General features: G+C 30.7%; 1 protein-coding gene across 1 annotated transcript in view; it reads right to left on the bottom strand.

Annotated features, from left to right (window-relative positions):
- The window catches only part of LOC124368938 (NEDD8-conjugating enzyme Ubc12), a 30,225-nt gene extending 19,564 nt beyond the window's left edge, over window positions 1–10,661 (bottom strand). The window contains exons 1-2 of the mRNA XM_046826496.1: window positions 10,262–10,661; window positions 4,588–4,682 (exon numbers count right to left, since the gene is read on the bottom strand). Coding sequence (XP_046682452.1) covers window positions 4,588–4,682; window positions 10,262–10,367 — 201 coding nt within the window. The 5' untranslated portion in view covers window positions 10,368–10,661. The remainder of the gene's footprint in view (window positions 1–4,587; window positions 4,683–10,261) is intronic.
- Between the last annotated feature and the right edge of the window lie 1,355 nt (window positions 10,662–12,016).

Here is a 12,016-nt window from a genome sequence, read left to right as displayed (position 1 = left end):
ATGCGAGCAAAATTGAGTGTGAATCTAAGGGTATCAGTGAGGGTAGCTAGTGTTACATGCAACCAATTGTACTCATATTTTAATAACAGCCACTAAAAGTGAAATTGTTAAAAGATAACTAGCAGAAATAACAAATAAAATATATTAATTGACAACAACAATTAACATTGAGTATTGATACAATTGTATCACTTAAATTTTTAAAAATGCAGTAATAAGTATTGAGCCTTTTTAACTGTTACATACATATGCGGTTATTTTAATAATTGAGCAGTAAAAACACGTTTGGGTGTATATAATTTAATCAGTAGGTTATTTCAGTCAATGCATGTATTAATACAAATAAAGCGAATTTCTCTCTCATCAACTAAGAAGTAGACAAATGTCTGGATTTATCTCGCCCATTCCAGTATTCGACCAGCTTCCCGACTTTAATATTAATTTTAGAAGTACGATTTTCAATCATCATTTTTCTAATTACATTCTCTTTAAATTAGATTATGTTACTTCCCTTGATACACTCGTCAGTTCCATACACAATCACCAAAATGTTAAAATTTGTATGTTTAAAAGTTATAATTTTATGTTTTGTACTTTAATTATTTTATTTTTTACGAATTGAAAAACACTACATATATACAGCATGTTTTGCATATTTTATGAAAATGTTTTAAATATAACTAAACCTATAGTATTATGTAAAGAAAAGAACTTGGAAAATGGCTAGAAAACGAAAATATCCCCCAATAACATAAAATTTAAAATTATTACCTTTAACAGTTAACTTACCCTCTGCAGTTCCCTCGACAATAGTAAAAAAGTTGATTAAATAGAGTAACATTTCAAATATTTTTGTTTTATTGTTGCAATGTTAAAGGCGTTTTAACAAATAACTTTTCCTTTCTTAAAAGGTTTACTGTTAATAACTATATAAAATATTATGTCAGATAGTATATATAAATTATTTGTATTTTAATATTTAATCGAAAATAGCATGTGTTTGTTTATAAAAAAGCTGATGCTAATGGCTAGTTTGTGAAAATGCTTATGTCTGCTGTTTGGAAAAAAGTTGGAAAAATATTTATGTGTTTTCGGATAATGTTTCGCTATTTAGAGTTGGATCTATTAGTATAGATGAAATAAAATAGTCTTCAAATCTTTAATAATGCTTACACCTGTTTCATAATAATAAGCAATTAAAGTATAAAGGTTTCTATTGGCCGAACGCAGTAAAGCCTATGAGGGCTGGAAAGATATAATTTATTTCTGTTCACAGGACATCTTGAGAACAAACTGACATTATATTATATATAATAGATATATACATTATAGGATTAGCTAGCCCAAAATATATAAAACGCTGCAATAAATATAAGATATACAAACTTGTAATACTGGTAACTACGAACTAGTTGTGCAAAGAAAAAAAACATTCTTTTAGACACTTTTAATAGAACAATATATTTTACAGTTACATTGTTTTAAAACGGTAAAGATATGATTAAAATGGTTTTACAAAAGCACCAACAACTGCTCTACAAATAGGACATGTTAGTGGCAGGCGTATATGTGTTGTAAATAGTTCCATCGCCATTTGTGACCTGATGAAATATTTCATACTCGGTCATAGAGACGGCGCACAGCCTGCACACTACATTGTGTCCACAAGGTGTGGCCATCCTGGTTGCCTTCATCGTAAGACACACGTTGCAACGCGTGTCTCCACTTCCTGGTTCTGAAGCCCCTTCGTCGTTTAAAGCGAGGCCCATTTTTATTTCGCTAATCTGCCGCTCGATTTCATGAGATGTCATAAATTCAGTAGTGTCATTGATGGTCGGCACGAGCCTGTAATTTATATACCTCGATGGTCTTACGTCGGATTGTGCTCGCTGCATCTTTAAATGACGTTGCCTCTTATATTCATGAAAATAGTAAGTAAAATTTGTAGGCTAATTAACAATATATTTTTTCTAACCTCACATATATTTTAAAAAACAAATTATTTTAAATTTCATTCATTATTTTGCATTCAGTTTATTTCTGTTTTTATCTGCAACAATTTATTTTCAAATGTGTCATCAATTTTTTTACTATTGTAAAGTTTTTAACTATTGTTGAGGGTTTTTTGTAATCACTGAATCTTATTTAGAGTTATTTTATCGCAGGGTTGTATTGTATTTAAATGTCGTGTGATATAGGATATTAGGGGTTCCCTAATTTCTGCTAATTTTTCAGTGTCAGATGTGGTTGAGGCTTGAGAAATTTATCTTATTGCTGACACCTGGTAGGTAGGAGCAGATGTTATAATATGGAAGAAAGGCTATTATGCAGACTTATCTCTTTATCCTCACGGAATTTCTGAGAATAGTTTTATAACCCCTTCCACGTAATTTCATTAGACCCATTCAGAAGGGACACGTAAACTCGAGACCGGTAGCAATAAAACTATTGCATTGTCTGCTAACGACAACATTTTGAGGAAGGAACCACCTCACCCGAGCCTTTACCTGAGACTACCTCACTGTTGTTTCTGTAGTTGTAGTTAGAATATTTAAGTTTCATTCCATTGATATTTGACCATAGATTAATTTAAACTGTTAAAACTATCCAATGCTAACAAACCTCTTTTAACAACTTATACACGTAATTAACAAATCGATTACATGGTATAGTTGATACGCTAAATATTCTACAGTTACACGATGGGATTAGATACTGAGTGGTAAGAAAGGTTTGATATCAGATGATGTATATAGTGTCGACTACAGTAACTCACCTAGACTTATAAATGAACTCAATCAGATATAATAAGAATAATACACGGGTAGTGAAGCGCATAGAATTCAAGTACGTATATGTTACAATATACCTAATATATTACGCTTAGCCGAAAAGCATGAGTATACATGCGCCAAAATGGAGCTCCTTCTTGTCTATGTATAAATAAAGATTCATATAAAATTTAAAGCATACAAAAAAAGACATTTTTAGTAATATCTTGCGGATGGATAGGGTACTTGTGTTACCATGCCACATCTAAAAATGTCATATGACTGTACACAGTTTGCTTACAAATTTATTTCTTCTGCGATTTTCCCGTCACTGTACGGTTAACCGCAATAGCAATTTGAAAGTGATCGCTATAAATCAATAACCATATATAAGTCAATTCGTTTTCGATATATTGTGCGGTCATACAGACATACAGAAATTAAATCTTTCGTCTTTCTCAGATGAGTGGCTTCGGCACTGTCAATCGAATTCCTCATAGTGCATGTTTGGAGTTGTAGTTGTCAAAATCTAGTATTAGTGTTTTCATTTGTTTGCAACGTTTTCATTTTAACTTTAATTTTAACGTTGGGTACTGTTTGACTAACCATTTAATAATAATTAGAAACCTCAACCTGTTTCCGACAGAAGTAGAAATATGAATGACAGTTACATTATTTCAGTTTATGTACATGAGTGAAATATATTTTGAATACATAAACAAGAAATGGGAATCATAACAAGAAATGTATGTCTTTAAAATATTTCTTATATTTTATAAATACAACTATTACCAGACTTTAAATCTAGTTCAATAATATACACGTATAATAAACAAAATATTTACATATAATACTTAAACAAAGTATTTACCCTTATATCAGATGTTAGGACTAAACTCGGCACAGACGCAGCGCCTTTATGCCTACCGGGCTAGGAGTTGACTGATTGACCCTGTTTCGTTTGAAAGCGCTTGTTTGGGACGGAGGGGCGTTGAGACAACGATCATTTGAGTAAACGCCCTAGAATGTCTTATTTGAGGTTAGATGCATTATAGGGTCTTTGAGTCAACGACCCCTTAATACATATATTTCAACTTATTCTGAAACTAGGTTGTTGATTCTACGAACCTTTTTCTACTTTTAATTTATATTTGGGCCGTTGACACAAAGATCCGTAGTGTAAACGGCCCAATTTAATGAATTAGATAAAAAATATGGAAAAAGGGTCGTTGTGTCAACGAACCCACTTGTAGTTCTATTCTTATATTCGGTATATGGGTCGTTGTGACAAAGAACCATTGGATTGAACTTTTAGTTCTCTTAGTAAATCGGGTCGTTGTCACAACGCTCCGTAGAGTAAAAGACCCTCTGTTATTTGTTATTTTTTCAGAAAGGGTCGTTGAGTCAACGATTAGTAGTGTAAAAGACCCAACACTAATATTGCAAATACAAAAACAGGGTCGTTGAGACAACGATTCGTAGAGTAAAAGAGCTGCCCCCGTTTATTTTGGTCACAAACACTTTTTTGTGAGGGTGTGTCACTGGCTGTTTTATCATTAATGTTTTCTTAATTACCTTTTTATAGTTAAGAGGAGTTCAGTGATAGGAAGTGAAGTTTTGACAATAGGATAAAAGAACCAACATGGTTATAGAACCAGTTAAACAGAGTTAATAAAACATATTAATGAAAATATATTAATTCTATCATGATTATTGATAATATATTCAAATTTTTGTTCCCATATATTAATAAGAAAAGGTTTCTCTGTTTTTATATTTGCTTCCTTGTTGGGTTATGAATACACTATTAGGCTACCTCATCTGGAGAAATGACAAGCTTAAAGTTGAGCAGATCATCTGAGTCTGGAAATTCTGTATTGCAGGTTTTTGGAAGATTCAACTCATTAATATCTGAAACAAATATTATGAAAATCAGAGGATTCCAAATATGTGAGGAAAATTAATAATGCCTATACCCTACAAGAGTTAAATAACTATCACAAGTATAACGTCTACTTGTTGAGTTTAAAATACCTGAGTTTTTTTATGTTTTCATGTGGGATGGTGCTATAGAAGATCTTGATGACTTAAGAATTTAAAACCAATAAAGAATTGTAATTTACTATTATTCTCAAACTATTAGAGTTTAAAACTAAGAAATTGTTCAAGTTTTGGAGCAATACCATTGTTCAAATTTTATAATCACAGACTTAAACATGAAACAAAGGCCAACTGGGCACATATTTTTCAACACACTGCATACCATTATATTTTCCAAAAAATATAGACCTAGAGGCTCATTTATGCTCTACCTGTTTTCTCTTCACAGACCAGCATCCTAGATAATGTGGCATAAAATTTATCTGAATAAAATAGTTTAATTTTTTATACATTAAAGTTTTACAATTTTTTTAAAGAACCCATTTCGTCCCATTCTAAAATTTTGTATATATGTAGTCAGTTATAGTGTAAATAACATATATTTTTCAAAAAATCTAAGGGAAGGTTTTTTGGGGTTTTCAAAAACACTTTTAGGATTAAAATATTTCAAAATGTATATGAAACATAGTCATGTAATATATCAGATTAAAAGGCTATTTAAATAGAAACTAATACAAAACATTTGAGCATTTTAGCTTCAATAGTCTTTAAGCTTTTATAAAATATTAGGACATGACCAAAACTGCCTTTTTGTGGAGTTTTAAAAGCTTATCACTCAAAACCATAAGGCAGAGAATTGTAAAACTGCATTTTAACAAGTCCTGGTAAGTACAACTTCCATACAAAAATTCAACAAAATCTGAGAGGTCAAGGTCCAAAATTATTTTTTCATTGGTTGATTTTACATGGAATAACCCAACAATAAATACATTATTTAGAGATAGTTTCATGTTTTAATTATATTCCTAAATACTTCCCTCAATACAATAAAAATTATACATAAATGAATCTAAGTGAATGTTCACATATTTTACTTGTACACACAGTAAATAGTATTTCTCATAACTTCATCCCCTCTTTCCCTGTCTTATTTTTAGCAACATTCTTATCAGTAGAGAATCTATTGTTCAGGAGCTAGATAAATTCTCACCATCCTCAGGTTTAGGCCCTAATTGATTCCACAAGATTTTGGAAATATTTTTAACATCTAGGATAGGCTAATCCTTAATATGGATTTCCCACAGTCAACATATTTATTTCTTTTTATTGATAAACAGTCAATATTTTGCACTTTTCAAAATAGGCTATTTGGCTCTCGGGGTTAGCCCATTTCCTGTTATTCAATTGAAAAAAGATTTGATATGTGTATTCTTATGGCCAGTAGTAAATATATGACGTACATATGTGAATACACCCAAAAAGCTCCCCTTTGGGATGGGTACTATGACCTTTCTTTTATAAAATACTCTGGTTTTAATAACTCTTTTCTAAAACATGTGTTTCAATGTTTACTTTATAGTAAACCCACATACAATTTTTCATTTTCTCAATTTACGTTAGGGGGCTTAGAAACTCCACAAAACCATGATAAGATGTGTGGGGGTACAAGTTATTGTAATAGTTAAAAAATATACAAATAAATAAGCATAAAAGAGGTTATTAAAAGTACTAGTTAACAATACCAACGAAAAATTCAATTTCAAAAACAAATTACAATTTGCTATCAAATTTAGACTACGAGATTATGCATATGCAAATTGTTGCATATACTTTTAAGATTATAAATAAAAAATATGTTTGTACTTCAAAAGAAAATGTGTCTAATAAAAGAACAACATGCAAAATAAAACTTGAATTCATAATAAATGAGTAATTGTATTCATAAATTTAAATGTTTGTAACAAGGAACAGTTGCTAATTGGGTACAGAGTTCATAAAAATTTTAATTATTTTGTAAACAAAGTGAGTAAAAACTAACAGAGATTATACACAGTAGTACACAATTTTTCCTTTCAGACAAACATAATTACAGATTCCAGGAGTCACGTCAGTGACAGCGTCTGATTTCAGATGCTGCAAGAGGAAAGTGAATTGGAGCTAAATTCAACATTCACAATAATACAAAAGGTACTTTGGGATTATACCGACCACACCAGTATGAAGAACACAAAAATAGAAATTTATAGAAACAAACATGATAGAACGAAAAAAAACAACTCTTCAATTACAAAATTACAAACTTACAAGCATTTCCAGGTATTGTGATCGGTATTGTTGTCGCTGTTATCTTATCTTTCTCGAGAATCCTGATTACGGCAGGCCGCGCGGCATCACGTGATTTGCACGGTACATAATTACCTTTCCATTACAATTCAATTTATATTTCTGATTAGCCCCTCTAGAATTTGATATTTTACTGATAGGTACTATCTCGAGGGATGTTTTTCTTTCGTCGACATCAGCGCGGGGCAGCACCAAAGGTGCTGCCGAAGCCCGCGCTGATGGCCGGAGGCACTCGCATTTTGGGTGGCGGAATGTGATCAAGAATAAAAACAAGTTTTGAGTGTTTTTTAAATAAAGAGTTTAGTTTGGTAAATGTTTGTTTTTGTTGAATTTTTGTGTTTGGAGAAATGTAGAGGTAAAACACGGAAGTACAAACAAAGCGATGCACCAGCTGAACGGGCGGCGAGACTCTGCAATCACGTTATCTACTAGACGCTCGACTTTGACCTCTGTCTGAGGATGGGGAGGGGTTTGCGATAAGACAATTCCTGTTTTATATTGACGAAATATTGTTCTACGCTAATCTAGTAATCAGTAGAAACGAAAATGTGAAATAACGATTCATGTCTGGGTGTGGTCGGTATAATCCCAAAGTACCATACAAAATTTTGAAAATTGCAGCAAACTGCCATGGGCATGACTTTCATATGCCAATTAGTTTGGTTTTCACCAAATTTATAAGTAAGGTAAGATTCAAACTCCTAGTAATATAGCCCCATAATAATCCATTCAAGAAGAAAAACACACTTAACTCTATTATATAACTTACTTTCTTGTTGTAGAAACTATAGGTACTTCAAGCAAAGTAGTAAAGGCTTCAACAAGTTTGGTAGGGTTTTCTGAGTGTGCTAAAGTAATTTGTGGCAATGAAAGATTCTTGGTGGGTTTTCTTGATAGTAGTAGTCATTAAAACATAATGTATATTAGAAAATATTTGGTCAGACAAATTAAAAAAAATAAAGGTCTTTATACACCCCAAAGGATGGCTTTTAAGACGTAGTCAACATTGACGTTTAATATACTCTTGGAAGAGTACGATATAAGCGGACCTGATTTCTATTTCAATATTGTATAGTTACACCCATCGATACAACCAACCCATACTGATTAATTAATTGGAACATATACCTTTAATCATCAGTACCAACATAAAATTATTATCAGATTGTAAACATAATATTGATAAATTACTTAATCTAAATAAAAATTATAGTTAACTTTAGAAATCTAACTAAATAGTATTTAAATATGGTTAAATTCTAACTAAATAGTATTTAAATATGGTTGAATGCGATTTTCTTGGTTTCAATATGTTTGTTTTGCTGCTATGGTTTCTTTATTATTAAATGATATATTTCCTATCACTTATCTTAATTGTTTGTTCAATGATCAAGGTTCCCTTATTGTATAGGGTTATATCATTGTATAATTATAATAAACCTATGCCTTTATCTTTCATGGTTTTTCATGTCACTCAGGACATCTACTTATATAGGTTATATGACTCATCTATTTTCAAAATCAGACCAATTTTTATAAATTTAATTTTATAAAATTCATTATTTTGTTGCAGCACAAAAATATGTATTTTTCTGTAAGCTCATATAGGATAGATACAGGATAAGTATGTTTGAACTTTTTATGTGTAACACTTCTAGAAACGAAATGCGTTTTTTGAACAAAACTTACTGTAGTGATCAATCTGGTTTTTCAAAAGAACCTTGTGATTTATTTTTTGACAATCTATTTGGTTTTTTGACAAAGTCTTGTTATCTAGAATTGTATTTTCTTCAAAGCCAAATGCATCTCACTTTCAAATTTCTTGTTTTTTATATGTATTTTAACCTATGTTAGACAAAATAGAACTAGCAATGCATGTAGGTTTTACAATTACACATGAAATTATTTCTTATTGTAATGAATTAAAACAAATTATACCATCAATTAAAATTAATAAGTAATTTTTACTTACAATAGGTTACACAATAAGATTTAAAAAATATAAATAATATGACTTATGGAGACAATGGAATTAACTTAGCCTATGGTTCAATGTAAATTACGGGCACTTATGATGTTACTGCCCAATCAAAAGCCTTGTGGCAGAAATGTTAAATTTCACAATCTAGCCCATCTGCTTTTGAAATTGATATCTAGCCTATACCTATCTAGGTTTATAACCAACCCATACTTTTTCTACCATTTAAATGAAGAAAATAAATCAGATTTTAGATGTTTTAGTCTTTTAATCTTAATGCAAAAAAGAAAAAACATCATCAAAACCTTAAAATATAAAAACAATTTTCTGCTTTGGAAAATAGATGACTCATATAGATTAGCTCTTTTAATTTCAAACATGTGACTTTTATGTAGTATTTTTAATCTGTTGATATCAAATGATAGTTAAGATATTCCGTATAAAGTATCGATCATACTGTGCGCTATAAAAACGGGGTGCTGTTATTGTACTCTGCCTATACAAATAGTTTTTTGTGGAAATAGTTCAGGTATCTGTACCCCTAAACCCATTGTTGTGACGTTTCACTGAGTCTTTTAACCACCCCAAAGTAAGTTGGTGGTTATAAATTTTCAGACTTTCAAGAACATGTACATTAAAAACATATTTAAAAAAAAAATTTGTAAAATTCAGACCACTTTTATAAAAGTGTTTTAGAGTCACAGATTTAAATGTACGTATATTTACTGCTGGCCATAGGAACATATCTGCGACATTTCCTGGGGGTCACTGACTAATACCCTCAGATATTGTTATAGACATTATATTCAATAAATATGAGAAACTAGGACTTTCCTCACTTTTAATTTAATTTATATTGCTTAATATTTCTACTTTAAATTTAATTAATATTGCTTAATATTTCCATCTTATTCACTTCCATTTGAAAAGTCAACAAGAAATGTGAAGTGGTGCTTGTAAACTAGTTCTCTAAAAATATCATATATCTACCTACTTCCTGAATGTGTTATGTTCTTTAGTTGCTTTATTCCACCTAATTCTTATAGTATCAGTTAAAATAATTCCATTTATCAAATGATCCAAGAACTAGCCTAGTAGGGCTATGTCCAAGGCCTATGACATTCATAATCAATGCACATGCCTATTTATATTCTAATGTTATAGACTATAAAATACTTGGCAGGTTCTAGAGCTTTTTCACCTTTGAAATAACATTATTATTCTTTTAAACAAATTGAAGTAAACGAAAAAAAACATAATTTGGGACCACTACATTGCTTAGGCCCACCTTTTGTAATTCTCAGTTGTGCTGCTGATGCCTTCTTCTGGTTCCCAGCTTTAGGGGTAGCTTCACCGTCTTTCTTTTGCTGCTTCAAAGAAAAGAGCTTGATCATATTGTAAAGATTAGTTTACCAAAATTTACTCACTATTGATCACAATAGGACCTAAAGAAAATGAACAAACAAAAATAAACAACAATTAAAAGATTGTGATATTTGAAATATTATGTACAACTAATACATTAAGTAAATCTACTGGGCCAAATTATAACTTTTTATGTTCCTAAATTATTAAGTGATTAATTTTAAAGTCCAATAAATAACAAATAATTAATAGGTAATTGACTTTATAACCACTGTCAACTACCCATCAAAACTGGTCGACGAAAAGCAGACTTGGATTTCACCACTGCCAAAGGCAACGGAACGTCTGTGCATCAGGAGGTAATTAAAAAAAATATATAAACAGGCGGGGGTGGTGTAATCTTTAAATGGTCGCGCTTCTAAATTGACTTCATTCATTAGCAGTGAATTCCTTGTAAATCTGTCAATAGCATCATATAATAAGTAAGTAACATATACTAAAACAAGCTTTAAAAAGAAAAAGTAGAAAAGATAAGACAACATTAAGACCACCTGAAGACACAAAACATGAATTTATTTGCACAACATACAGCACTTTTTCAAACCAAATATGCAAAACTTTTAAAAAGCATACAAATAAAACTGTCACTCACAGAACAAGCAACAAATTATCGAAAAATTTTAGGAAACCCTAAGGACAAAATTTCAAATGATAGTAAATCAGGAATTTATGAAATTGGATGCAATGACTGTGACAAAATTTATATTGGACAAACAAAAAGAACAATAAAAACACGATTTAAAGAGCATTTATCACACACAAAATATGGAAGAGTTGACAAATCTGCTGTAGCCAAGCACTGCATTGAATCAGGACACAGAACATCAATTACAAATCTAAAATTAATAAAAGAAATAACAAAACCAATGAACTTGAATGCTTGGGAAACACTATACATAAACAGAAGTAAAGAAAAACTCATGAACAATGAAGAGGGCCCTATTGAAAATTCCAATCTTCTTTCTTCTGAATTTATTCAAAAATTAAACTCTAGTCAAATATAATTTTTTCATACTGGCTGAAATATTTCCAAAATTTTTGTATTTACATTTTACACCATAATGTTAATTTAATATTAATTTTAACAAACAATATGTAAATATTTATTTGTGGAGTGGCCTGAAGATGAAACCTTTGGTTTTGAAAGGCCTCGCCCGAAATAATAAACAATTTGGAAAAGTAGTGTTTTTATTAATATTTAATAATATTTTAAGTAACATATAGTTTTACAGATTGTCCCCACACTATTACAAGAAGAAATAATAAATGTGTCAGTTTTATCAGAACTGTTAAGGAAATAGGTAATAAGATTGTCACGGGATAATCTTATAATTCTTTACTGTATATTCTTTGCAGTTTATTGCTAGGTATATTCTCAATATTCCTGTATTTAATAAACAAACTATACAAATAAATATACAGGCGTTTAATATAGTAATGGTGTAGTTTCAACTGTTTATAACATTGTTATAACACAAATAAAGTAATTCATATTGGCACCAATGCGTCAAGCACTGGCCTGCTACGAACAGAGGTGGTAACTGACATTTTTGTCTATATTGAGATACCTTGGTTTTCTATGCAATTCATGGAGTCTATTGCTAGGGTGAAATGACCG

This window comes from Homalodisca vitripennis, chromosome 1 (assembly GCF_021130785.1).
Source record: "Homalodisca vitripennis isolate AUS2020 chromosome 1, UT_GWSS_2.1, whole genome shotgun sequence".
In the NCBI taxonomy this organism is placed as follows: domain Eukaryota; kingdom Metazoa; phylum Arthropoda; class Insecta; order Hemiptera; family Cicadellidae; genus Homalodisca; species Homalodisca vitripennis.
This window is presented reverse-complemented; position numbering and strand designations above follow the sequence as displayed.